This window comes from Oryzias latipes, chromosome 18, assembly GCF_053564925.1.
Source record: "Oryzias latipes strain Hd-rR chromosome 18, Olatipes_Hd-rR_3.1".
NCBI lineage: Eukaryota > Metazoa > Chordata > Actinopteri > Beloniformes > Adrianichthyidae > Oryzias > Oryzias latipes.
In genome coordinates, this window is record NC_136254.1 from 17,581,499 (window position 1) to 17,607,927 (window position 26,429).

A 26,429-nucleotide genomic window follows, 5' to 3' on the forward strand; every position below is an offset into this window, starting at 1 on the left:
TGACTAGTGCACCTTCATCCTTTTTCTCCTTTTACTTCTGAAGATTAACAGAACACTGGTGTAAAATCCAATAGATGCAACTACAGTATATACTTTAAGAACTTTGCCTTTGAACAGCAACTGTTATGCAGCAGAAGATGGTATTTAAGCTCGTTCTAATAAAAAATATCAATGAAACTTAATTAACTAAAACACATTAATTTAAACTACAAACCCATTTGTTCAGATTGTTGGCATTTTTCTTCAAAGCCAAAGAGGGAAAAATGGGGTCGTGTGTGGCTCTGGAGCTTCAGGTTGCAGAACCCTAGTCTAACCCTCTCTCTTTTATATCCCACAATCCATCACAACAGATGGCCGCCCTTACTGATAAAGGTCTTTCTCTTCTCCATTCAGCATCATTCCACAAAAAACTGTCAGATTTAAACTGTTGATGACATATATGGCTTAAGAAAAAGATATCTTAAAATATATGGCCATATTGGAATGACAAACTGATCATACATCACTGTAACAAATTGGATTAAATTGGTTGAATACATTTAACTTGGTTTGTTGATTTGTGTAAAGCACCTTAACACAACCGTTGTTGTGAATTAATACTTTAATGAAAACATAACTTGAAATGAAAGCAGTGATGAGCAATCTTTCATTATTCAATAAAAAAACTTTTTCTTTCTTTTAAAAAGAAAAAAAAAACTTTAGGGCCTCAAGTGTAAACGAACAAAGCAATTATGTTTACTTTTTAATCTCTGATTGGAATCTCTGACAAGCTTTAACTAAAGTGCTTGATTTTCTTAGTTGTGAATGTGAGTGTGTGTGTGGCCAGACTGGTTACCATGACTTTTCCCAACAGTAGTTGGGATAGGCTCCAGCAACCCAGTGACCCCAGAAAAGAATTCAGTGGGTTAAGAAAATTTATAAATCGATGGATGGATGGATGGATGGAGTGTTTATTTTTGCTATGTTTATAAGCATGCAATGTCAGTGTCTTTTCCCCCTTCAAAATGTGTGTATGCAAGCAGGGCTAGTCACATTCTGAAAGTCACTCAAGAAATGTAAACCTGATGAAAGAAATAAACTGAAACTATGAATGCAAAATCAAAGATAGGGAGGTAGTGATGAGACACAACGCGTGTGAAAACCATTTTTGTTGCAAACGCAAAAATATTTTTTGAAGGGAAAAAAAAGTTTTGAAATCAAATATTGATACGTTTGGTTTGCAATGTCTTTGCATATATATCACTTCATAGTACTGAAGCAGGGGTTTCAATAGTTACAGGTAAATACTACTTTTTAGTTTTATTGCAGCGCACTTAGAGAGCTTGACAGCTTTATTTCCTTATTAACATTTTATTATTTTTAGTTTTTATTTTTTTAGTTTTTTATAGTTTTTTTCCTTATTAACATTTTTTTTATTATTTTTCTTTTATTTAAGTGGATGAAAGTAGATGAAACCCAGTTATCAAAATAAGCTATGTTTGATTAGACTTGACTTTATTATATGTCAAACATATACTGTACCATGACTTCTAAATATCCATGAAATTCTAACCGTTGGCAAAAAGGCCTAAATAATGAAATCCTTTACATTTTCATTTAATAAAATTTAATCATAATTTGGAGTTGGTCTGTGTAATTCTTTATCAAATTTTTCAAAATCAAATATATAATCTAACAACAGGCCTAGTATAATATATGACATAAAATTTGAATATATAGAATTAATGAAATTAAAACAACTGTGATCAAATTCGTTTTTGCTTAATTTTATTTTCTTCTTGTTTCTTTGTATTACCTTGATGTATATTCAATTGTTAATTTGGACTTTAAAGTCATTTCAGTTCTATTTTGGTGCTTAAGCACTTTTCACAGTCGCAGATGTCATGTTTATGAGTCCTGGGATAAATAATAGATTAGAAATGGTCTTTAAATCCTTAACCTTGTGCTATATCCTATGACCCCACCCTTACATTGACTTGTCATCCCTACCATGACAAAGGTGGATAAAGGTGGAAAGATTTCATGTTATCCATGGACACCAGTGAAGATCACAAATCATTGAAGGAAAAAGGTTTAGCTTACTATCTTGTGGGTCTAGATGACACCACTCCCAACGTTAAAGTGCCTAGGATAGCAGAAGGGTTAAATGAAAGTATCTCCTGTTTGAAAGAGCCAACATTTTTTATGAATTAAATCCACTGTTATTGAACATCAGTGACACCTGGCGGTTAAAAGGAGTATGGCATTGTTCACATTTGTCAGGGGTTTCTCGATAATTAGATATACACAACTAAATAAAACAAAAGAGAAATAACTAATGCAAATATTTACTATATGCTGCTACAATTGTTCTAAATGTCAAAAAAGCTTGTGAATGTACGGCATGAGCTCCGCCCCCTCCTGTCAGCGGCCGCGTTACACGGAAGTAGCTCAGAACTTGTCAATAAGAGAGGCCGACTGAAATGGTAACGTACTCGCCCTCCGCCAATTTTTTGAGTCATTTCTCGTTCTTATTTCCGACTCTGATCCCCATAATGTGACACGTGCGTGTATTAAACCCCAAGGTGTTGTCGTCAGAGGACTTTTAGTGGTGTGTCGTAGATTTAAAAAAGGGGGAACAACGGTAGAAAAAGACCAGGAGATGCTAACAGTTAGCAGTTAGCCGCTTCCTCCGTCTGTTCAAACCGAAACTACAACGTAGCCGGAGTTTAAAGGCAGCATTTTAAGATGTATACGCATTTGTGTCAACGAGGTGGTGATATTTTACATCGTGACATAACAGATAAATTCGGAGTTTGACAGCCAAAGATGTACTATGTGACTCTGTGAGACTTTTATTGTCTGTCGTCAATATTGACCACAGAAGGAAGGAAGTAGCTGTGTTGTGCGTAACAAAGATAAAAATAACCTTTTTGATCCATTGTACTCTACAGAGCACTGTGTATGTCGGTTTCCTCTAAAACCTAGTAGAAAAATGACGTTAAACAGCCTTTTTATTCTTGTAAAAGAACTGCTAGAACCTCTATTTTAATAGCAGTACCTACTTACTATCTTTTCTAATAAAACTTCGTTGTTTTCTAGATAAATTTGATTCAAATTTTCATAGTTTTTTTTCCCAGGATTATATGTCACCAGTAAATGCGTATAATGTAAAATATTCAGGCAGATAGGAAGTTATTTTGGTTTGTTCCACAAAAGCCACCAAAACAAAAAACTGCTTTTGTTAATAATTAACTTTTAAGGCAGTGAAATTATATGGCAAGACATAAAAAGAAAATGCTCTTAACCTTTTATATACAGTGATCTGTTTTTATCTGTATTTAGAATTGTAATATGAAGTTAAGATGGTTATACTGGAAAAACCTGATTAGCATGTGAATCATTTGAAGTTATAAAGTGACTTAAGTGCTGCATCAAAAACTACAATATCTCCTAATAGAAGAATTGCCATTAGTTCTACTATAATGACTATTAAAAATCACGTGAGGATAATATGCAGGAAAGACTGTATCATAATTCCAGCCGGGCACAAACCACAATTATTAACTTTTTTTCCACCTTCAATTTACAAACTGTTGGCATTTCAGTGAATTAAAAGGGACGCCATCTATACATTATCCCCTAGTCTGAGTCCCTGATTGGTGTAGTAGTGTGTTACTGACGGTAGCTTTTGTTACTTTGGTCCCAGCTCTCTGCGGTTCGTTTACTAGGTCCTCCGTGTGGTTCTGGGATTTTAGCTCACTGTTCTTGTGATCATTTTGACCCCATGGGATGAGATCTTGCGGGGAGCCCCACATGGAGGGAGATTATCAGTGATCTTCTATGTTTTCCATTTAAATCTGAGTTGTATTGAGCTGTGGAACAGCAATAACCGAGAGACTAATCTCTAGATGGTCATCATGAGATCTTATTGTTTTGGTTTTGCCGCACTGTCGACTAATGTGTGGGGGTTTAAATACAAATCAAAAGTAAGACACTGAACAACTATTACGTATAAAAAATTAATCAAACATTAATTAAACAGCAACTGAAATTGATATCAGTTTTGTAAAAAAATAAAATAAATCAGTTATTTTAGAGAATCATTGTTTTTCCTACAGCTCTAATATTTATTTAGTGTTTCATATTTTGAATACTCAGAATAAAATCTACATTTTATGATTTTGTTTTTTCTTTCCAGACACAGGCCTGCACAGAGTTAACTTTTCATTTTTATTTTTTATTCCAACTGTCTGAGAAAATCAGCTTTTTGCCCTCTCAAATATTTTTAGTGAGTTTTGAGCTTAGAAATAAACTAAATTCATAGCCATAAAAAGTTTTGAGGATTTTATTTGTTTTTTACGTCACATTTCCTTTTGTAATTTCGATTGCCATTCGGTCTAAAACTGTTTTTTTTCTTCCTTTTTTAGGCAAAGTCTTCCTGAAATCATCTACAATGGCACTTCTCTGACATTTATTACATTTGAATCTTTTTAAAACCTTTTAAGTTTTTTTATTTAAAAAAAACTGCTTTCAAAGACTTTGTAGAGGGGAAGTGTAATCACAATGACAGTCAGCCATAAACTATGCGCTCTCCTAGTTTGCTCCATCACAGGTAAGACGCCCTATCTTTACTGTGGATCTATTTGAGTTCAATATTTTATCTAATTTTGTGGGGTTTTTTTTAACTCCAGCAATGTTGAGAAATGATTTCCTAACGGATTTTGGTTTTGTATTTCTTTCGGCAGCTTACAGCTATTTGGACTCTGCTTTCTGTTCTGGTGAGTGAAAAAAAACATTTTTTTTGTAGAAACAATTGTCCACGGCTTTGCAATTATGAAGCATTTTTTACTTCAATAAAAATTCTTATGATTGGCATTTCTTCAAAATGGGCTAATATCTTGTCTTTGTGTCTGTCAGCCCACTGCGGAACTTCCCCTCAGGTCTTAGACAGTAACATGGGAGAGATCCGGAGTTCTTCTTACCACACCTGGTATTACCGCTTTGGATCTATTTGTGACTGTTGGGTCATCAAGGGTTCGGAGAACGAACCGATAGTTTTCAGGTACGAACGCAGAATGGAGGTTTGAATAGAAAAATGTTTCATTTAAAGTCCCACTCTGATCGTCTTTCGATGTAATGTAAAAGTATTCCCAGTGCTTTTTAATTATGATTATGCCGTTTTTACCCAAAATATAAAAAAACGATGTTGTTCTGTCAGACATAGTTTCTGCAGAGCAGCAGTAGTTCAGTAGGGCAGAATCGTTGGTGCGGGGCAACTGCGGCTCGCTCTTCCTGACACCCATAATTGAGAGCTCTCTGTTTACATGCTCGCATTCTAGCTCTCCACCCCTCACAACTCCAACCTAACATAACCGGTGCAACAAAAATTGCAAGCAGTATTGGAGCGATGAGTCGTAGCAGGAAGCCTGTGGCCGCATGGTTTCCATGACACAAATAAACGACCTTCGTTCATCTGCTCCTGATTCACAATGATTAGAATAAAGAAATACTTAGAAATGCAATTTAGCGCTTAACTTTATATATCATGACAAAAATGCCGTAAGAACATGTTAAAATCATCAAAAACCAGTTAAATCAGAGTGGGTCATTAAAGCCTGAAGGATTTTTTTTAAGGCAAAAAGGGTTAAAGGTTTTTAGAAAATTAAAAAAAAAATTTTATTATGGTAAAATGCAAGTGTATCCTTGTTTTTTGTTAGTTTTTCTTATTACTAAGAGATTATGTTTGTTTACTATTTTAGTGTTTACATTTATTCCCTCCAGGTTTTCTCGGTTCTTCGTGAAGTGTGACACCGAATGGGTTTCCCTGGAATCCTCAGCTGGTGGTGAACCGGTGGTTCTTTGTGGGAAAACATTGCCAGAGCCTCTCAGGTTTCCGGGGGGAAATATCACAGTTGTGCACCATTTCTTTCCACACCAATACCCGGTGTCAAAGTTTATTTTGAGCTATTCCAGAGGTATGAAGGGCTGCTCTTCACTTTCACCTGCACGTTTTGGGTCTTTAAAAAACATCTTTGTCAAATTTTTTTCTTTTAAAATAATGTTTCTTTTTAAACCTAGAGTCAGAAAACTGCCCAAAGACGTCTTTCCAGTGTCCTGGGAGTCAGTGCATCCCACTTTTCCTGCGCTGTAACGGGCGCATAGATTGTCCCGATGACAACGTTGGTTCTGATGAGCAGGGCTGTGAAGATAACATGGACTATCCAGAGATTCAGACCACAGCAGATGGAAATAAAGACTCTGAGAAGCAGATGGTCACAGAGAAAACCAAAAGCTTGGTCAGAACGACTCCCGGATATGTGTATGAGGATTTCTGGCAGCTGGAGAGGACGCAGAACCAGCTGGGGCAGGAGCAGACTCAGACCAAAGCAGAGGTGCTCATCTCCACAACTCCCGTTGAGTGGCCGTGCGGAGGTCTCTTCCAGACCTTCTATGGGACCTTCTCTTCTCCAGCCCCCCGAGGGAACAGGATCTTCTGCGTTTGGACTTTGGATCCTCAGGACTCTCGGGCCCTGAGGTTAGACCTGCGACAGCTGGAGCTGGGGCCTTTCGATAGACTGACCATCTACAACAGAGGCGAAGGAAAAGGAGATGTGATTAAAAATGTGGGTGTCTTGAAGCTTTTCTTTTCCATTTTTTTTGTCCTCCTTTCCTCTGATTGAGCAAAATGTTTTGTTTTTTTCTCTGCGTTTTGACAGATCACCAGTGCATCTAATTACAAATCAGTCCAGGTGGAATCCCACACTGGCCTGATGTCCCTGACATACGAAACTTTCCCCGGCTCTGAGGGAACAGGCTTCAAAGCCACGTTCCACGTGGGCAGCTACTGTCCGCCGTCGGAATATCGCTGTGGAGGATCGATGGGAGGATGCTACTCAAAGGAGCAGCGCTGCGACGGGAAATGGGACTGTCCCGAAACCGGAAAGGACGAGGAGGCGTGCAGGGGCTGCGGCGTCAACCAGTTTGCCTGCGGAATGGTGGGACAAAAAGCCGTGGCGCCCAACCACTTCCCTGGCAGGCCGGTGTGCTACCCGGTGACAGAGAGATGCAATTACCAGCTTTACTGCGCTGACCTCAGCGACGAGAAGGACTGCACTGTGTGCCAGCCAGGGACCTTCCATTGTGACAGCGACAGGTCAGTGTCAAGGCTGAGAACCATTGGATGCTTTTGGACAAGGTGGAGGATGAACGGCAAAGATTACATTTTAGAACACTTCTAACTTTTTCTGAGCTTCTCTATGTATGGAAAAGATCAGGATATATAAGATGTTATGTATCAGAATAAAACAAGACCTAAACATGGAGTATTAGGATTACTTTTGATTGAAAGGATGCACACTGACCAATCAGGGCTTCTGGTCGCATTTGAGGGTTTAGGAAGCAAATCTTTATGTAGGTGGCGGGATATATGCATTTCAGTGCAACGCAACTATAGATGAAACCAATTTAATCTAATTTTAAGTCTTGTTTCACTGATTATTTTCAGTGTAATTTTACATGTTTTTTTTTTTTCCACACGCACCGTCTTCTGCGTCCTGATTGGCTGTTGATTTTGTCAATCTCTGTTTCGTGTCTCCTGTACAGAATGTCTTCAGTTTGCCACATTTACATAAACCCTTCATCTCGTAATCTTTTTTTCATTCTATAACACTGGACTTATGTTTCTGTTAAGCTTTGAGAGTTTAAGAGAGAAAAGAGTGAAAATGTTCATGTCTGTCTGAAAAAAAGTCCATAAAGTGTCTAATGAGAAGTTTTACAACCTTAAAACATCTCTAATACCACGCTACGGATTTCACCTCTCCGTGTGTCATTTATGGAAAACATCAACTTCCAATGAACGACAGAACACAGTTAGAAGGGGTCGGGCGATGAATGGAATTTATTGAAAAAAGATTTATCTTTGGTAAAATTGTGATTTTTTTTTTTTCCCCCTCCAGCTTTCTCCTCTCTTGGGCTTCCCGCTCCTTTCTCGCTATGCGCAGACGTTCAATTGGCAGCTAGCAAAGAGGAACTTGTTCCCAAAACAGGAACAGTAAACACGTTTTATGTAAATAAAATACAAGTCAAGTTGCTGTTAATGAAGAGCCACAGTGATAGTAGTGACTGTCTTTATTAGGAAAAGAACTGGAGCTGCATCATCACTGCCAAGAGCAGGTCTACCTGCATTTAGGAAGAAGAGTTCTGAACATCAGATTGTAGAAATATACAGCGCTGTTCAGTTCTTTTAGGTTTTTTAATGTTAGTTATTTGGGTATTTGGAGGTTTTGTTCTCTTGTACTCACTGCACTTGCAAACTCTTTAAAAGGTTATTGAAGACAGCAATGGTCTTTAACATCAGGCTCCTTAGTCCTCCCCCTGTGCTGCTGCATGCCTTTATCACAGACGGCTCATTGTTCCATTGCAGGTGCGTGTTTGAGAGCTGGCGCTGTGACGGTCAGGTGGACTGTAAGGACGGCACCGATGAGCTCAACTGCACCGTCATGCTTCCCCGCAAGGTCATCACCGCAGCAACGGTGGGCAGCCTCGTCTGCGGGCTGCTGTTGGTCATCGCCATGGGCTGCACCTACAAACTGTACTCGCTCAGGACCAGAGAGTACAGGTGAGACCCGCTCTGCTTCCTGTTGGCTATCTTCAGAGTGATGAATATAAGGAATTTGAAGAAAAAAATCCCTTTAGTATTTAAAAAAATACTTTATTTTGACAACTTTTATAGTGAAGAAAAATCTTGACAGTAAAAGGAATATCAACACATGTACATCCACTCAAGTCTAAAATCCTAGTTATTAAACAATGATTACAAAACAGCAGAAAATATAAGTAAAATCCAGGATTAGTGGCTGGAAAATGACTACCGTTAAATTTGAACATGGTTGAAGTTTAGATTGATTTAAGGTTTTATAAATTACTTTCAACGTATAACAACAGAAAAAAGGCAAAATTGCTTTGACTTTTGTGCAGCATCAGCATATCTAACTGTTTCTGAGATTATGTCAATTAACTGATTATAAAGAAAAGTCACAGCAAAAAGTACAATAAACAGAAAAATCAAAAGCTGTCAAACTATAATCTATTTAAAGAAAAAAAGGATTTGGCATTTACCTTTTTTTAAATTTTTATTTACTTTTGGAGGACCTATAAATTTGCACCAACAGGCATAAAAACCAGATGTCTTCAAAAACTCTGTTTGAATTTGTATTTGTTCACCTTTTCCATTTGTTTTTGCAAGAAAAAGTCCAGATTTGTTGTTGTTTCTTTGATTTATCTTAATAGAGAGTCGTCGTGAGGTTGTTATCCTGTTTTTAGCATCAATGTGTTGAAAGTGAGACAGCAGTTCCTTACAAATATTTTCCTCCTTTCCTGGTCTGTACAAACTAAAGGACTAAATCTTTTCATAGTGATCTCTATGCACAAAATTATTTTATGTGAATTTAGCAAATGAATTCAAATTGTGCAGTAAATATTTTTACATTCATTTCTCTTCTGGAAACCCCTTACCTGATAAATGAATTTTCATGCACTACAACAGATTTTTGACGATCCTGTAAAATAACTAATGAAGTTTATTATAAAGATTAACATTCTTCAAATCGTCTGTGTTTGTTGTTGCAGCATGTTTGCTCCAATAAGCCGCCAGGAAGCCCAGTTGATCCAGCAGCAGGCTCCTCCCTCCTATGGTCAGCTGATTGCCCAGGGTGTCATCCCGCCAGTGGAGGATTTCCCCACAGAAAACCCCAATGAGGTAAGAAATGCATGGAGTAAAATGAAGTTAAGCTGAAAAGGGTTTATAAAATAAAAAGTAGCAATTTTTGTTTTATAGATTTTATTATCCTGTTTGGGTTAACCCTTTAAAGGCAGATGAAAATTATGGTTTTGGTATTTTTAACCATTTTAACTGATTATGGAGGACATATAATGAAAATATTAAGCTAAAAATTACATTTTTGAGTTTTTCTTTATTCAAACTGTTGTGAATCACAAGCAGATGCAAAAATGCTGTTGCAAAAAGATCATATTTGTTATGTAGAAAATATGCTGGGCGGGCCACAAGCTCCCTGCTCCGCCCTTCAACAGGGACATGAAGGTGTTGCTCCACATCAACAGTCCTGCCCACATCTCAGAGGCAAATTTCTAATCTCTGCAGAAACTATGTCCTGGAAAACGACACATTTTTTGACTTTGGCTAAAAACGGCATCATCGTAATTAAAGACGTCTGGGAACGCTTTGAAAAAATAGATTAAAAGATGATCAGAGCGTGACTTAAACACCAGAGAAGTTGCTGGCGACACCTAAATAACACACTTTTTGACCAATCTTAGCTGTTTGGACTATCAACGTTAATCAGCTGATCCTGTCACAGAGAAAAATGGCTTTTCATATCAGCTTTGTATCAATGTGCAACAAATTACTACTGCTTTTCTCTGCTTCAGAATCCACAGGAATTGCATTCATTTCAGAAACGGTTAAGGAGAAAGAGTAGTCGAAAGAAAATCAACACTTTATCTAAAGCTCTTGTGTTACAGGGTAAACTCTTAGGGAACTTCATGTTACTTTCAGATGATGGTCAATGTGTAAAATGCTCGTTTAGAATCTGTATTTGTTGCATAGTTGTGTAAGTCTAAAGATGTGGTGTTTTTTCCTCAGAAAAGGACTCAGTTAATACACTAGAGCAGCACTTTACACGGACCGGTTTAATGTCAGACAATATCAAAGGTTGCATTTTATATTTTTAAGCTTTAACCTATTATTTGAATTAAAAAGCGTTTAAAAGAAATTTAAATATAAATAAAAATCTGAAAACAGTAGATTTTTTATTTTATAGATGACAAAGATTCAATGAAAACAAAGTTGTTGATTTGTAAAAGTTGTTTCAGATTTGTACATAATTCAATAAAAGCAACATTTCGTTTTACACTGATAACTCAACCCAGCATCTGACGGATTTTTAGTGAACAGAGTCCGGCAGTTTTCCAAAATAAAAATTCTGTCAGTATCAGAAAATAAACTAAACGGAAATAATCAAAGTTAGCGTATGCATTTTTTTTTCTGTCTGCGGTCCGGTACCAAGTTGCACGACGGATTTCTGTGACAGCATTTTCTTTTTTTTTTCTAATACCCGACCATCAATGAGTTATTTCAGATTTTTATAATTCATTTCAGGGGTTTAGTCTTTGCACTTATTTCCTCAACTGTCTGTTTTTGTCAGACTTCGACTCTTTCTCTGAGGGGAATTCTTCAGCTCCTCCGTCAGGACGCCGCCAACTCCCCCCACCGCCGTCGCAGGCCTCGCTTCGTCCGCCGCGCCGTCCGCCGGATGCGGAGGTGGGGTCTCATCCCCAGGCAGGCCTCCAGGCAGAGTCAGAGCCAAAGCTCCAACCCGCAGCAGTCCAACTCCGCTCCACCTGGTGAACAACCAGCCCAGTCCACTCCCACAGGCTCCTCCTCGGTGGTGGAGGCAGCCCTCCCACCCGTTTCTCAGAAACTCGGCCTGCTGTCCACGACGGAGCAGCAGCAGGAAGCTCCTCTGCTGCAGCTGCCGTCAACGGATGCCGCCTTCCTGCCTCCCCCTCCATACGCCCCCCCTGCTCCACCTCACACCACTCCCTGCACTCCCCAGGTTTCCGTTCCTTCTAGCAGCCCTTCCTTAGCTTCCATCTTCCAGACGCTAGGCCTCAGTATTTCCCTTTTCAGAGCCTCCCCCTCTTCTTCTTCTACTTCCTCTTCTTCCACCAACTCCATGCCTCTGTCGGCCTCTCCTTCTTTCTCCTCCTCTTCCTTAGACGATGAGGTGCTGCTCATCCCGCTGTCCGAGGACAACACTTCCGAAGATGACGTGCCCATGCTCACCTGAAACGACCTCCTCACCGCTCGCTAGGTTTCTTCCGCATCCAGTCGACCTTTAGCACAGGAGTGCCTCACTCCGACACTCATCTTCTCTGTGCAAGTCTGTTCCTTTTCTGATTGCTTTGGATTTCATTTTGTCGCCATTTCCTGCCAAATCTTGGACTGTTTTTTCTTCCCCTTTTCCCTTCGTCTTGCTTAAGGACTTACATGTGTTGGTGTCAAGCACGGGGGGAAAACACAAAACAAAGTGGATTGGGTGTGCACTTAACGCTGGACTGCACAGAGAAGGTCAACGTTTGCACAGAAGGATCTTCCTCATCCAGATACCGACCAGGCTACTGTCAGGCTGGATGAGCTGAGCTCCTACAACGGAAAGTTGTTTGAATGACTGCGACTGTTTGAATTCAAGTGTTTGTTTGTTTTTAGTCCTAAGAGACAAAGGAGTGTGATTGTAAATGTGAATCACGCTGGTAAACTTCTGCACCCAGTCGGATGAAATGAGAGGTCACTAATATTATAGGAAGGACAATATTCCCCCCTAATCAAGTGCCTTTAGAGGAGATTCCTGAGAAGTTCTAGTTCCTTGTGGAAACACACACACACACACACACATTGGTTCATCGCACGCATCAGCACATCAATGGCTTTATTAGAACATTGTAAAATGCATGTCTGCAAGTTGGCAATACCTTTTCGGGGGATCTGTTGTTGTAGTTCAAATGATAGTTAATGTTTTCTAAGTACACATAGGTATTATCCTGACTAGAAAATGAATGTACTCAAAGAGAAACACTTTCAAAGACAATCTCTTCGGTGCCTGATTCCACAGCGTGAGAACAGAAAGATGAGGCGCCCCTCGCGTTTAAAAGAGGGCAGCAAAGTCGCAAAATGACCTCAATCGTTGATGAGACTTTATTAATATTATTATTATTGTTATTTTGTTGCAGACTGACACAACATAATTGTGGTGTGCCATTCGAACTCAGATAAAATGATTTATTGTGTTTTTATTTCAGCAAGCTGCGTGTCCTTTTATCATTCTTTAAATTCTTTTGAATGTAGTGTGGCGGTTACGGAGTAAAATAGAAGTTTTAAGTTCAAATGCAATGGGATAAATAAAAAAAGTGATTTTAGGATGTAAGGAGTTCGATTTCACTGTATATAAGTCAAATGTTGCTGAGATTAAACAATTTGCACTTTTAAGGCTTTGTGTTCTTTTTTCTTTTAAAGGCGGGTCTTTGGGGAGGGGTGGGTGGATTGTATGTACATCAGGTGACACTTGGGTGACACTAAAGCATTGTATTCTGGGAATTCTTTGTTTTTCTGTGTGAAACCAAAGACGAACAACGTTTTGGTGGAGCGATGAGGCTGCATGGAATTACTGCTGCAGTCAAACTCAAGGTAATTATAAAACATTTCAGAAAAAGTTTTTTTTTTTTTCCCCCCCAGTAAAATAGTTTGAATTTAGCATTTCTAGTCCTTTTATAAGTCAACTGATTGAACAATCTACCTTTTTTGTCTCGTCTTAAAAATATTAGATATGTAATATGATAACAACTACATCCTTGGTTTAATTTGTGTTGTGGGAAATTATCCAATTGTTCTAATAAAACATTTACCATTATCAGGATATCAACTCATCCACAATTCCATGCTAAGTATTTATAATTGTGAAAGTTCCTAAAAGACTTTTTTTTGGTCTTATTCCAGACATTAAATTATTTTTGCAGACTACAGTTTATTTTTTATTTTATTTTACTTTTTTGTGTGCTGTGCCTTGTGATTTCTGTCAAGGAAAAAAATCCACTTTGGCTCAAAAAAGGTTGGAAAAACCTTGTTTTAGGTCACCAACAACATGAGCCCTTTCAATGTGAAAATGTTCTGTTTTTGTTATATAGTAGCTTTGATGTTAAATCAGGATCTGGGCATGATGATAGGAGAGTTTGAGCTCTGCATGGTGTCTACAGAATGTGTTAAAAGATTATCAGAGGAGATGTAAGCTTGAATCTTTGGGCATCGTCTGTGCTTCCAAAAAGTTGTTGCGTTATCCGACATCTGTGAAACCAAACATGTCCTGAGTTGTTGCTGCCAGATCAAATCCCTGCAATAGTTGTGCAATGAGCTCATCCTCCTGTGGTTTCACTGAGTTTTAGCTCTGAACCTTCAAGATGAAATCTCTAAATGCAAGTTTGACCACACTTGAAATGAAAACAGAAAGGATGTATAATCTACTCCAAGAGTAGAATTCTTTTTTTATAATTAAGGCCAGAGCTCTGCAACTTTTGACACTAAAAGATCCATTTGTTCCAGTTCCTTACCATCCAAACCCATCAAAAAGCACAAAGTCTTACTTCACTCTTTAGAAAAATACACTTTATGCTTTTGTGACCATTTGGCAAGTTGTTTTTAAACTGTAACCATGAATATTTAAATGTTACGCTATTACAATTGTTTTGGGCAAAATATAATAATTTTCTTTGCTTTTGAATGCAGAAGCTAAAAGTTCCTTTCAAAATAAAACCCACACCGTGTCAAACAAGATCATCCTGCTGCAGCGAATCCCCTTGTATAAAAGATTTACTGGTGCACTATCCTCCTTTTTGTTTTTCAGTATCAAATGTAGTAGTGTAATGTCAGCATTGGTAAAAGAAAAAAAATCAAAGGATCACCTCAGTTAAAAATATAATTTTTTTGTTATTGGCTTTATTTTTTAGAGCCATGGAGCCACAATGGACGAATAAAAGAAGCACATGTAACTGCAGAGCCTCAAATTACAGATCCCTGATTTAGGCAAATTAATTATTCCCAAGATATAAGGAATAACTGCTCCCTATTACCTCAGAAAGACCTAAACTTCAGTGATCTTGTTTATATTGTATTCATAAATCATTTTGTTTTACACAGACAGCATCAAAATGTCTGTTTGAAGAATGTAAAACTACATTATTTTAAATTTTTTGGTGAGTGTCTTATTCAGTTTCTTTAAAGGTTTGAGGAATCCAAGCTCATTGTAACAACATAAGGTCTTGTTGTACAACCAGAGTCATTTCAGCAGCTAAAACTCTGGCTTTTTAAAAACTGAGTAAGACAAAATGATTAAATCTCCACCACCATGCCTGACTGTTTAGTGGTGACTGAGATTCTCCATGTGGCTCAGACACTGCATCGTGTCCAAAACATTCTAAAACATTTGTTTTATGACAGCTTTGTCTGTCTCCAGGTATGGACGCTGATGGTGGTTCTAGTTGTGCTGGATCTGCCTGGATCCCTGCACAGATGCATTTATGATGAAGTCCAGGCTGGGGTGAAAGTGGTCAGAGGAGAGACCTCCCAGCGACACAGCTCACTTCATGAAGCCAGACTCACACAGGGGCCGAGAGCATCTCTCAGACCGCATCGCTCCACAAAGCAGAAAGCCATTATGGGAAGGTCGTCTCTCTCTGAGTCCTCTTTTCCTCAACCAATCAAGATAAAGAGCTGGATTCCCATGGAAAGTGTCCACCTATCAGAGACGGAGGACACAAGGCTGAAGACAGCAGTGGAGGAGGCTGTGAGGACAGTGTCCTCAATACTTTCAGGTAAACAAAACCAGGAAAAAGAAAACTAACAAACAAAATCCTAACATCTGTGTCTCTAATAGTGAACAGAACCACGAACCCACTGTTGCTCAGCAGAGACTTCAGTAAATACTGTAAATTTGTGTGGAAGAATTCCAGCTCTGTCAACCACAACAGGTGTGTGAATCACATCACTCTATGGTCACCAGCACATCTATTATTATTCTTTGGGGAACTGGATGTATAGATTTGGAAGCAACATAATTTTATTGTGCATACAATGACAATAAAGGAAGTTCTAATTTTGATTTTGAAGTGAGTTCACTCAGTTCATCACAATTTTTTTACACATTGTAATTTAGTTTTCTAAATTTTTTTGCAGACAAAATACTTTTAGTAGGTTTTTCTATATTGTATCAAAGATGAAAATGATTGTCTATATAATTGAAACACCTGAAAATATGTTACCAATTTATATTTATATGAACGTTTGTATATAACTTCAGGTGTGGAAAAGCCAACAGATATTACAGAAATGAAACTTGTCTGGATGTGATTGTGAGTATGACCTGTTTTTTAGAACTCTGCTGCTTGGTATAAATTAAAACAACATTGTAAAGAATTGCTCACCATGTTAGTCATCGCCAGATTCCAGATGATCACTTGGCTGGATGTGATGTTTATCCCGAGGCGGACTCACCGCACAGGACTATCCTCAGACCTGAAGGTGCTGGACTTCCAGATGTAGATTTTGTGCTTTACCTCCAAATAAAAGCCACTGATAAATGTAGAGCAGAGGTAAAGGGTAGATATTTTCTTTTCTCATTTCCTTTTTGAAGGTTGTCTTTTTTGTGATGCACTTTTAAAGTTGTTATCCCGTGCTTGCTCAGCCTGATGTTTTGGCCTACGCCGCCCAGTGTCAGACAGACATGAATGGCCGCCCTGTGGCGGGAGCGGTTGTCGTCTGCAGAAACAGACTAACAGAAGCGACATACAGCCACCAAACTGCAGTGCAGGTTTATTTATTTATGGAATATTCAGTTTTTAACTGTTGGATGTGGGAATAAAGGGTTAAAGATTTGTGGTTGTTTTTCAGACTGTGATTCACGAGTTGTTTCATGCTCTGGGTTTCTCTAAAGATCTCTTCAACACCTGGAAAGACTGTTCTTCATCTAATAAAGGTTTTTTTATGGGTTGTTATTATTATTGTTGTTTTTTTTTTTTTAGTCCTCCGGTGTTGTTAGCCGGTATTTGCAAATGATTTGATTTTTCCTTCATGCAGTGGGTCCTCCATGTTCCTCCCGAGGTAAAGTGACTCACTCTGACGGATCAGGCCAGACGAGGATCTACTCTCCATCTGTCATTTCAGTCATGCAGAAGCACCTGGTGTCTTCTGATCCTGAACTTGGGGGACCACTGGAAAACTTGGTACCGAGCAGCTCTACTGTGGCAAAACAATCAAAATGAAACTATCTGACTTTTGCTCTTGACTTTCAAGGATGCAGCAGCAGAAGGAGTGTCCTCCCACTGGGAGTCCCGGGTCCTGCAGGGGTCCATCATGGGGGCCGTACTGGGAGATTCGACTACTATACGGATCGACCCAGTCACCTTAGCTGCATTTCAGGACACGGGATGGTACACAGTTGACCTGAGACTGGCACAAAGTTTAGTCTGGGGCGAAGGTACGAAGCAGACGTTCAAATCAGCACAGCTTTGAATTGAAGAGTTAAATTTGAATCAGTTTTAAAGAACACTTTCATAGGTTAATTCTTGTCTTCTAACAGGTGAGGGAAAATCTTTTGGCTCAATAAAAACATGCAAACATGCATCTTCTTTTTTCTGCACTGGAAGGTAAATTAAAAATGTGTTTTTAATTAATGTTGTAATAATTATCTTGGTTGACTCTTCCCCGTACACTCATGCCCAGTATTATTTTTATTTTTTATTTTTATCTTTGTGTTATTTTAATTTTCAGTGGATTAGGCTGTCATTTCCTTCATCTCCACAAGGGGGAGTGTCAGACAGATCCTTACTTGGATGGATGTAGAGTTTACAAACCCCTAAAAAAAGGAGTAAGTTTCCATTTTGTCATCACTAATTCTTGGAAACGACAAAGTTCACAATATGTATACTTCTGTTTTTTCCCCCCTATTTTTGTTTCTGTGGACATTCCTTACCCCCCTCCCCCCCATATTTTGGTTAGCATTACAAACTCATATTTTCACATATTTTTTTTCTCATCAGAGTGAATGTTGGAAAACAGAAAGTTCTAGGTGGTCTGATGAAAATCCACAGAGTGGGGAGATGTTTGGCTTCGATAGCCGCTGCTTCTTTTCGAGCCTCAGCAGAGAGGTTAGATCTTTTCATCATTTTCTTCTTAAATGTTAAATTCATTAATTATGTTTTTATTTATTGCCTCAGGGCTATTTGGTCAGGACCAACAGCTCCATAGTGGGTCGCTGTTACAGACACAGGTGCACTGGAACAAACAGGTACCAGATCCAGGTGTCTGGCTCCACATGGGTTGATTGCCCAGCAGGGGGTGCTGTTCAGGTATAGTCAGATAACATGTTTTTTTGGTGAAAACGCATCTATTTAAAATACAGTACGATAAAAATATTTTTTGGATGTTTGTAATTTACAATTTTCTATTTGAATAACTTAAACTCCATCAAATATTCCACATAAAAAATGATAAAATAAAGTTGTCTGGTTCTCATTTGGTGAAAGACTTGAGTGTGACTTTAGAAAATGTAAAAAATATACAGGATGGTCATAACAGGATAAACAAAGATTAAATAGATATTTAAATAGGTGGTGAAAGGCTACTACTTATCAAACTTATCAAAATATGGACATCTCTGTAAAAGTATTACTTTTTATGTTGCTGATTTGTAAAAACAGCAATAATTGTTGTCTTTGTAAAATCTCTTGTTGCTGCTTTGCAGTAAACATTGTGGCAGTGGTTAGAAGTGTGAAGCTTTTAAGTCTGTATCTATTTTTTTCCACTGATTTGACATCCCATATGGCTGCTTGTATGTCAGAGCTTTTTATACTCACAAGTATTTCAACATTTAATGCTGCATCTCAACAGCTGACATTTAGTATGCTGATGTTGCAGGACAAGCTAGAAATATGTCAAAATAAATGTGGATTGTTTGGTTTTCTGTGTCTTTTTAAAACCATATGCCTGCTGTAGATAGTGTGTCTGATCCATCCATCGGTTTTTCTATACTCATTTAACACATCATAAACTATTGTGCAATTTGGCCACATGTGAAGATCAGTAGCAACACTCATGTTTGTACCGTAGTCAAAAAACATCAACGTTTAAGTTTCCCAGTAATTTTTTTAACTCAAATTAGTTGTATTTACTGTATTTTTAAAATTTAAACAGGATTTCATAGGAAAAGATAACCTCAGTTTTTATAATATATTTTTATAAGAATTTAAATGATATATTGTGCAAGCGAAAAAATAGTTTTTATAAATGTAAAAATTAAACTTTTTGTCTGAATTGTCAGATTAAAGGTTATCATGGTTCAGTTTTCTGCCCAGACAAGAGGATTTGTGTTTATCCAGATGTTTCTCCACCTTTAAAAGACAACAGCACACCTTCTTCTTTTATCAAATGGCAAGTATAACTTCCTGAACATTTGTTCTCCACTGCCAGCTGTTACTCAATCTAATTTAACTTTGTTGGTTTTTTTTCAGTGACTTTCCTGGAACTTTAACCTCATGTTCAGAGGCTGTCGTTGTCACATCCCTCGGCTTCTTCGCTGCCGTGTGTTTTTTGGCAACACTGCTGATGTTCTGCAGGAAATTTAGGGCTCATTTACACAGAATCCATACTGTGGCCGCTGAGGATCCCCATGAGCTGTAGAAAACCTCCCTTCAAAAACTGCTTGTTTTGTTGATACTGAAAAAGTTGCAAAATTGCCTTTAATAAAACTGTCCAACTTGTGCAGTCTTTTAGAATAAACTGTTCGATAAATAAAAACACCTAAATAATTTTGGAGGTTCATGTGAAAATAAAAAACAATCAAGATTTTAAAAAGAAGTGAGCGTTGTGTCTGAAATTCTTTTAGAATCCAAGGCACTAGATAGTTCCGTGCAACTGTATATAACTTTTTAGTGGGAGGGAATTTGAACATTTCCCATACTATGATCCTTTTTTCGGGCCTAATTCAAAATGCAATACAATAAACATTTTGTAGCATACATATACCTTAAAACTACAACGAAAAATCACAATATAAACATTTTTAACAAAAACTTCTTACTATGAACTCAACCCAACAAAATAACAAAATTAAATAACAACGAAAAAAGAGAATTAAATGAAAATGTTGGATTTAAGATTTGGGTATGCTAAATAAAAATAAAGTCGACAGCTTTAAATAGTCTGATTGCTTTGGATGATTTGTGATTGAATTTTTTCAAATTTTCTAAGGAAGATAATTTTGTTTTTAAATGTGACTAGATTCAATATAAATGTTTCATTGGAACAACAGGATGGGTCGTCCATGAAAAACAGTATTCTATGTGTAAATAAAGCAACAAAAAATAAAATTCTTATAATTAACGGAATTAAACGTGTTTTCGCGCATGCGGAGTCCGCTTGAGTAGAGACGAGGCTCCTTGGTCTCTGTAGTTTAGGACCTCCTTCTCACTGCGTTTAACCGGAAGTCGATTAAAAAAACCGTAAACTTTTATGTTTTGGTTTGAGAAGGTACCGCGTGTAAAGAGCTCCATCGCGTTTATTGGCAAGCTTATCACTGGTCCTTATCATTCGAAAGGGAAAGAGTTATTATGTTCAAACGGACAGCGAGCGCGGTGAACTCCTGTTTTGTTTTAGAGTTCTAAAGCGCCAGCGTTTTATTTTTTAATTTTTATATAATCTCCAAATTCAGGATGTGTGGGTGAACCCGAACATATTTTATTTAAAAAAACGCAGAATGAACTCTCTCGCTTAAGATTACAGAGGTCGTCAAAGCTAAATGTGTACAATTTTTCCCAAAACGCAGCAGTTGCCTTCACGGACCCTCTCCGTACCTTCCTTTTGTCCGGTAAGTGTTCGATTCACCCGGTGATAGCAGAAGTTCCTGCAAATTAATTAACAGTTTGTTTAAGTAAGGAGTCGCCAAAAGTAATTTTTTTAGAATTTATTTTACTTTTAGGCTCCAAACTTGATTTAAAAAAAGTTTTTATACCAAAAACAATGTTCTGTCTCCTTCTGTGTTAAAAGCATAATTTTTACTCTTCTCCATCTGGTTCAAAGGGCACATAGTAGTTTCATCTCTATTCTACCTCAAACAAGTGGTAACTATTATCATTTCCAACCTGCTACTAGCCGTTATTGATCAATTATTAACTCAGAAGGTGTAGATGGCTTTTGATAAAAGAGTTAGGTCCAAAGCAGGACGCTCAAGATACACTAAAGTGGAATATATCGATACAGTCAGTTAACAGAGTTCTGGTGTTTCAGATCAACCACTGAAGAAGGTGTGGTGAATTCCCCATGCCCAACAAACTCCTGTACTGTTATTTAACTGCTAGTGGTGTTTGGGACTGCAGCACATCAGCCACAAAGTGGGAAGAAAACACATGATGATCCTTTTTTTTTCTTTTAGGCAGAAAAATTGCTTTTTCATGTAAGAATTCACCATTTTACTTATGAGAGTACTAGTTTTATTGTTTGATTGGGAATGGGTATTTGAATGCTGCAATCAGGTGTACCGTTTGAGTCTTCGGTATGACCCGATCATGGATTTGAACCCACAATTTTCTTGTATTAGGGCAGACGCTCCACCAAGGCCACAGAACTGGTCTAAAACAGTGCTTATCATCCCTGGTCTTTAATATTCCTTCTTTGTTCCATTCTGAGTGGTCCTTTTTGATGTAATTTTGTGTGTGAAGGCAGATGTTGGAGCCCAGACAGGCTCTACGAAACAGATTCCAGAGTATCAAACAGAAACTTCAAAATGTGGTTTTCTTGAAATTAATTTGAACGTTTTTTATTTTTGGTCCGTTTGGGTTCTTAAGTCAGAACGTTTGATAAAAACTGATTTCTGTTTTGCTGCATCACAACAGCATGAAATGGTTCTCGTGAAATGACAGACAACGGTGGAGGTGCTGGAGGCTTCCATCAACCAGCAGTATGGATCGTCTTGTCGTTAAGAGGTTCAGAGAGAAACTGGAGAACCTCTCCATCTCAGGCAAGTGAAAACCAAAGAAAAAAAAAGATAAATCTTATTTGTCTGCAATGATAACATGTCTGTATGTTCCTGTTCAGATTATCAGGGTCTGGACAGTCCTGGTCTCACATGCTACTTAAACTGCGTACTTCAGGTGCTCTTCTGGACCGAAGAGTTTCGGGAAGCTGTGAAAAGGTTTGAAACCTCTTCTCTGCCTCAGGTTTTAGTCCACTTATGATGGGGACATAAATAATAACAATAGACATATATTTATAATAATGTTCCATCTTAAATTAGCACACTTTTTATCCATGTTTACTAAAAGCAGAACCAGTTTATTTTTTATGAATCTTAACTAGAAAACGGCGACAATACTTTTGTATAGTATTTGTGTACAGTAACAGCATAAAAAAATAATTATTTATTTATTGTAGAACTCCAAAAACGACAACTATATATGTTAAAAAATTAAAACCAGCAGAGATTAAAAAGAAAACAAATATTTTCCGATTAAAATTTTCGCTTTTCTTAAAAAAAGGAAGACTTTCAGGATAAAGTCTAGACAATGTTTTAAAGTTCTGCTATCTTAGATGTCAACCTGAATAAATTAAGTGAGGATAATAGCCCATCTGTTCTGTCAAGTCTTAGTGGAATCTTTATATTTTCTTAACCATTATTTACATTGCTTGAATAATGAATGTGATGCAGAGTAAAGAAATGATGGAGAAGTTTCACTCAGACCGCTGTTGCCTGAACTCACGGCTCCACAGATGCAGTGGGAATAATTCAACAAGCATTGATCCACTTCTGAAGGAGCTTTTTGAAAACTTGGAGAAAAAGAGGCCCCAAACGCACAAAATCACCAAAATACTGGGCATCAGAGATGGTAAGTGTTCATTATCTACACAACAATATAAACAGATGCGTTTATGAACCTTCTCCCTTTCTTATTCCTTCAGTCTATGAGCAAAGAGATGCTGCAGAGTACTTTGAAAAGATCCTGTGTCACACCAGTCCAGAGGCTTCCAAGGTAAAGACGGGGGGGGTTAGTTAGTACTGAAAAATGCAAAACAAACTTAAAGGCAAGAAGATAAAGGTTGAACAAGAACCAATCACAGGATTTATCCTATAAACAAAGATTATCAGTTAACAGAACAAATATGTATGCAACAAAAAGATTCATTTCCAGATCTGGGTTAGGTCAATGTCTTTTTAAAATAAAAAAAACTTGATGTAAATTGAAACCTTTAAATGTCGGTACGCTCTATAGGAATCTCTAGATTTGGATTTTGGAGAGTAAAATCTTGATAATCGTGTATTTGCTTCAAATGATGGTCAATATATTTTATGTTGAAAAAATACATTTTAACAATTTAACTACAAAGTCGCACATTGATGACATCACAACAGCAACATTCCAGGGCACAAGTGATGAGACATGTTTTCAGCTGAGTTCAAAAACATTTATGCAAGTTAACAGTTGGACCTTTGTGTTATATGTGAGAACATGACAATAGTTGTAGATTACAAAAGGGATTAATGTCAAAAAAAGAATAACATGCTAACTTGTTAAATAATCAAGAATAGCGCGATAATTTGACACCCCTATGCATGGGTTGATATGGTTAACAACTTGCCTCATTGCTGCTCCCCTAATTTTAAGCTCACAGCATGAATTGTTTTTAATTTTTTGTTGCTTTCAGATATTTAAAGGAGAGCTGAATCATAAGACCACATGCCACGGGTGCAAAAATTCCAGTGATTCTAAAAGCTTCTTTTGGATTCTGCCGCTTGCCGTCAAAGATTACAACCATAAAACCTACAACGTGGTACTGGGACTTCATTTATCTGCAGTTAAATGGTCAAAAAAAGATGCTGAAGACAAATATTTTCTCTGCAGCAGCAAGGACTGGAGGGTTTCTTCAAGGTGCAAAAAGTGTCTGGAGAGAACCAACTTTACTGCAACAGCTGCAACCAAAAACAGGATGCAGACCTGGTAGGTTGAGCATTGTGGTACTGTAAGTGTTTATTATCAGTGCTGATTCCCTTTTTTTTGTTTGTTTTTTTAACCTTTTCCTTCATGTTCTCCAGGAATGTGAGGTGACACAAAGCCCTGAAGCTCTGACCCTCCTTCTGAAGAGATTCACCTTTGACAGCAAGCACAAGTGTTACGTCAAGCTGCAGTGCACAGCTGATGTGGCTCAAACTGTAGACATCGCGGTAATTCACCTGTTAATAGTTTTTTATGCACTTTTAGATAATCATTAAAAAAATGTATGAAATTTCCCTCTGCTTAGAATTGCAGGTATGACCTCTATGCTGTGGTTGATCATTTTGGTGATCTGACTGGAGGTCACTACACCGCAGATATTAAATCCTTTGAAACTGGCAGCTGGTATTGTTTCAATGACCGCAGCGTTAAAAATGTGAGGCCTTATTTGTTTTATTTTACACACTCGCATGTTAAAGATCAAAGACAGTCCTGGTGAGCTGCTCTGTTTCATTTAATTTTCCAGGTTGACTCTAAATATTTTATAAATGGAGAAAACACATTAAGGTAAATTACAGTTTATTCTTCAGATTATAAATATTTTGTGCTTCTTTACATGTTTTCAATTTTTGTCTCTTAAATAGGTCCCATACAGCTTACCTCCTGATGTACATGAAGGGTAAGTTTAGGTTTCTTCTCTCATGAACTTAAAATACTTTAATTATCTTAACTTGAATAACTTAAAAAAGGCAAAAAACACACTATTGTAGTGAGTCCATGTCAGTTCTTAGATTCTCAGGAAAAGTTCAATATTTTTACTTTAAACAGTAACATTTGTATTTTACATAGAATTATTCCTCCTGGACTGAAATGTTTGAAGCCTTCATTTCTTATAATTGGTGATTATGGCTCACGGGTGATGAAAACTCAGAATTCAGTCTTAGAAAATTAGAATATTGAGAACATTTCCATGTTAAGGTCCAGTGTGAAGTTCAGGTGTCATGTCATGGTCCACTGTGGTTCCTGAAATCCACATTGATGCATCAACAAGGAAATTCTTGAGCTGGATGGAGATGCTGGCAGGACTTGGCACCAAAAGTTGGTACAATAACCATATTGTTACTGTGGTCGACTGACCAGCAAACTCACCAGACCTGAACCCGATAGAAAGCTATGATGTCAAGACGAAGATGAGAAACAACAGATCCAGTAATGAAGATGGTTCTTTATAAAGTCAAAGTTTCACTTTCTGAGTAAACTGACAAAAATATATGAGATATTTTTGGGGTACATCTGTAAAAGTTCTAACCAACGTGTTTCCTCAGAGAAAACAATTGTTCCAGCAAATCTTTATGCTTTAAGCCCAAGAGTCTGGCTAAAAAAAAGAAAAAATCTGTAAATCCCCACACTAACACTGGTTATTAAACACAGCATAGCTACATCCTACAAGATACTTTGTTATCCTTCATGAGTTCATGAGGTTCAAATGATGAGTTTGGGCCTTAATTAATGAAAAAGTTAGTAAGATATGACCTACTGTGTATATTTAGATGAGAAAAAAAATCACATTTTGAAAGAAGACCCTTTACAGGAGTCGCCCCTAGTGGCTCTGAAAAAAAATACAGATGTTTCTACTTTTTTTTGTTCACCGCTACATGCAAATCTGAGGTTTTTTAAAAAACTGCATGTGAAATTTTGATAACTTTTTAATTTTAAATTGCAAACAACCATGTAGACTCTAGACTTTTGCTTGTGACATGATTTTTTTTCTATGCTTCCCTTCAAGCAAGTGGATGTCCATACATGACTGATGATGGTGACCCAAGAACTGATGAAGGATGGGAGAGAGATGAACAGACTTTTGCTAATTTTCCTCCATTGAGCAGTGGAAGTTGCAGTGGTGGAGATGACCATCTCTTAAAAGAGGAACAGTTCAACCAGGGAGCAGCAATGGGGATGCAACATCCTGACATCAATCAGAGAGGAGCAGAAGCAGAGTCCATTGGTCTCATCACTGACAGACTTCATGCAGAACGCCACTTTGAAACAAACAGGAAGGGTCAAATTCAAAAAGGGGTCATTAGGAACGTCGAACCAGAGACGTATGTACCTGTGTGCAGCCCTGCAAGAGCTAGAAAGCATCCTGCACCACCTGCATTCACAAGCAACCACAGGGAAGCTACGACCGCTTTTAAAAGTAAAGGAAAAGCTGTAAAACCACAGACTTATTTCAACAGTATGAATCTGAATCCTTCAGTTTCCCCTACAAAAAGACGCTCCAACAGCGTCTACGCCATCACCCATCCAACCGAGAGCCGTGGCTCACCAGATGTGGACAGAAGGTCCCGCAGCTCAAACAGAAATCAGGAGAAAACACAGCGGGCTGTTTCTGCTAACAGCCGACTGGAGAGGAGGCAGAGGACACCTAAAGAGCCCTGGAAGTGATGACGCTCTACAGAGGAGTTTTTATAGAGGGAAATGGTAAACAGCGACTTTTATCACATGTGTTTTTATAGCTTACAGAAAAAAAAATTTCCATCCCTTTTTATTAGTAAAAATGTGACTCTGCATTTGATCATCCTGGATGTAAGCAGCTTTCAAGTTAGACAGCAACTCACCCCCTATTTTTCTGACTCCAAAGGATATAATAAAGCTGTCATTGAGATGTTTTATTTATTTATTCTTAAAATGTTCATATTTAAAATCATTTAGACTTTACAATGTAGCATGAACGCCTCAAACGTGGGCTAAAAATAAACAAAATAAAACATGGAAAACTGTAAACATCCAAATGAATGAGTGAAGATGTAGTTAAAGTTAGTTTGTGAATTGTAATGAAAATG

General features: G+C 37.7%; 3 protein-coding genes across 9 annotated transcripts; all 3 read left to right on the forward strand.

Annotated features, from left to right (window-relative positions):
* Nucleotides 1-2,327: 2,327 nt before the first annotated feature.
* Nucleotides 2,328-13,045, forward strand: lrp10 (low density lipoprotein receptor-related protein 10). Its single transcript, XM_004079911.5, has 10 exons — nt 2,328-2,465; nt 4,410-4,594; nt 4,728-4,760; nt 4,900-5,044; nt 5,764-5,957; nt 6,061-6,605; nt 6,699-7,135; nt 8,405-8,599; nt 9,610-9,739; nt 11,205-13,045. The coding sequence occupies exons 2-10, from the start codon at nt 4,546-4,548 to the stop codon at nt 11,847-11,849; spliced, it is 2,373 nt and encodes a 790-aa protein (XP_004079959.1). The 5' UTR covers nt 2,328-2,465; nt 4,410-4,545; the 3' UTR covers nt 11,850-13,045.
* A 38-nt stretch (nt 13,046-13,083) lies between these two features.
* cirop (ciliated left-right organizer metallopeptidase) lies at nt 13,084-19,144 on the forward strand. The gene is made up of 14 exons (XM_078936638.1): nt 13,084-13,243; nt 15,063-15,420; nt 15,483-15,576; nt 15,906-15,957; nt 16,048-16,197; nt 16,290-16,415; nt 16,496-16,580; nt 16,682-16,827; nt 16,898-17,081; nt 17,184-17,250; nt 17,375-17,471; nt 17,644-17,751; nt 17,821-17,952; nt 18,924-19,144. The coding sequence occupies exons 1-14, from the start codon at nt 13,205-13,207 to the stop codon at nt 19,041-19,043; spliced, it is 1,758 nt and encodes a 585-aa protein (XP_078792764.1). The 5' UTR covers nt 13,084-13,204; the 3' UTR covers nt 19,044-19,144.
* An 847-nt stretch (nt 19,145-19,991) lies between these two features.
* On the forward strand, nt 19,992-26,251 carry LOC101170467 (ubiquitin carboxyl-terminal hydrolase 50). Of its 7 annotated transcripts, none has more exons than XR_013651181.1 (12): nt 19,992-20,468; nt 21,493-21,617; nt 21,695-21,791; nt 22,367-22,482; nt 22,556-22,626; nt 23,300-23,425; nt 23,497-23,592; nt 23,688-23,816; nt 23,902-24,022; nt 24,113-24,153; nt 24,231-24,265; nt 25,373-26,251. XR_013651181.1 is itself a non-coding variant. In XM_004079910.5 (12 exons), exons 2-12 carry the CDS (start codon nt 21,560-21,562, stop codon nt 26,029-26,031), a joined length of 1,557 nt encoding a protein of 518 aa, XP_004079958.1. In that variant the 5' UTR covers nt 19,992-20,468; nt 21,493-21,559; the 3' UTR covers nt 26,032-26,251. The 7 variants fall into 7 exon arrangements, 4 of the variants coding, with proteins under 4 accessions (XP_004079958.1, XP_011485870.1, XP_078792761.1 ...); XR_013651182.1 differs by having other exon boundaries at nt 23,300-23,422; XM_004079910.5 differs by having other exon boundaries at nt 23,894-24,022.
* Nucleotides 26,252-26,429: the final 178 nt, after the last annotated feature.

What these genes read in the sequence shown, in the direction of transcription:
- cirop (XM_078936638.1), top strand. Translation starts at nt 13,205, where the DNA reads ATGAGGCTGCATGGAATTACTGCTGCAGTCAAACTCAAG. An exon ending in GGGGACCACTGGAAAACTTG is followed by an intron (nt 16,828 to 16,897) that starts GTACCGAGCAGC and finishes TTGACTTTCAAG; the next exon opens with GATGCAGCAGCAGAAGGAGT. An exon ending in AAGTTTAGTCTGGGGCGAAG is followed by an intron (nt 17,082 to 17,183) that starts GTACGAAGCAGA and finishes GTCTTCTAACAG; the next exon opens with GTGAGGGAAAATCTTTTGGC.
- LOC101170467 (XM_004079910.5), top strand. Translation starts at nt 21,560, where the DNA reads ATGGATCGTCTTGTCGTTAAGAGGTTCAGAGAGAAACTGGAGAACCTC. An exon ending in GGAGAACCTCTCCATCTCAG is followed by an intron (nt 21,618 to 21,694) that starts GCAAGTGAAAAC and finishes GTTCCTGTTCAG; the next exon opens with ATTATCAGGGTCTGGACAGT. An exon ending in AATACTGGGCATCAGAGATG is followed by an intron (nt 22,483 to 22,555) that starts GTAAGTGTTCAT and finishes TTATTCCTTCAG; the next exon opens with TCTATGAGCAAAGAGATGCT.
- lrp10 (XM_004079911.5), top strand. Translation starts at nt 4,546, where the DNA reads ATGACAGTCAGCCATAAACTATGCGCTCTCCTAGTTTGCTCCATCACA. An exon ending in CCTAGTTTGCTCCATCACAG is followed by an intron (nt 4,595 to 4,727) that starts GTAAGACGCCCT and finishes TTCTTTCGGCAG; the next exon opens with CTTACAGCTATTTGGACTCT. An exon ending in AAGGAGATGTGATTAAAAAT is followed by an intron (nt 6,606 to 6,698) that starts GTGGGTGTCTTG and finishes GCGTTTTGACAG; the next exon opens with ATCACCAGTGCATCTAATTA.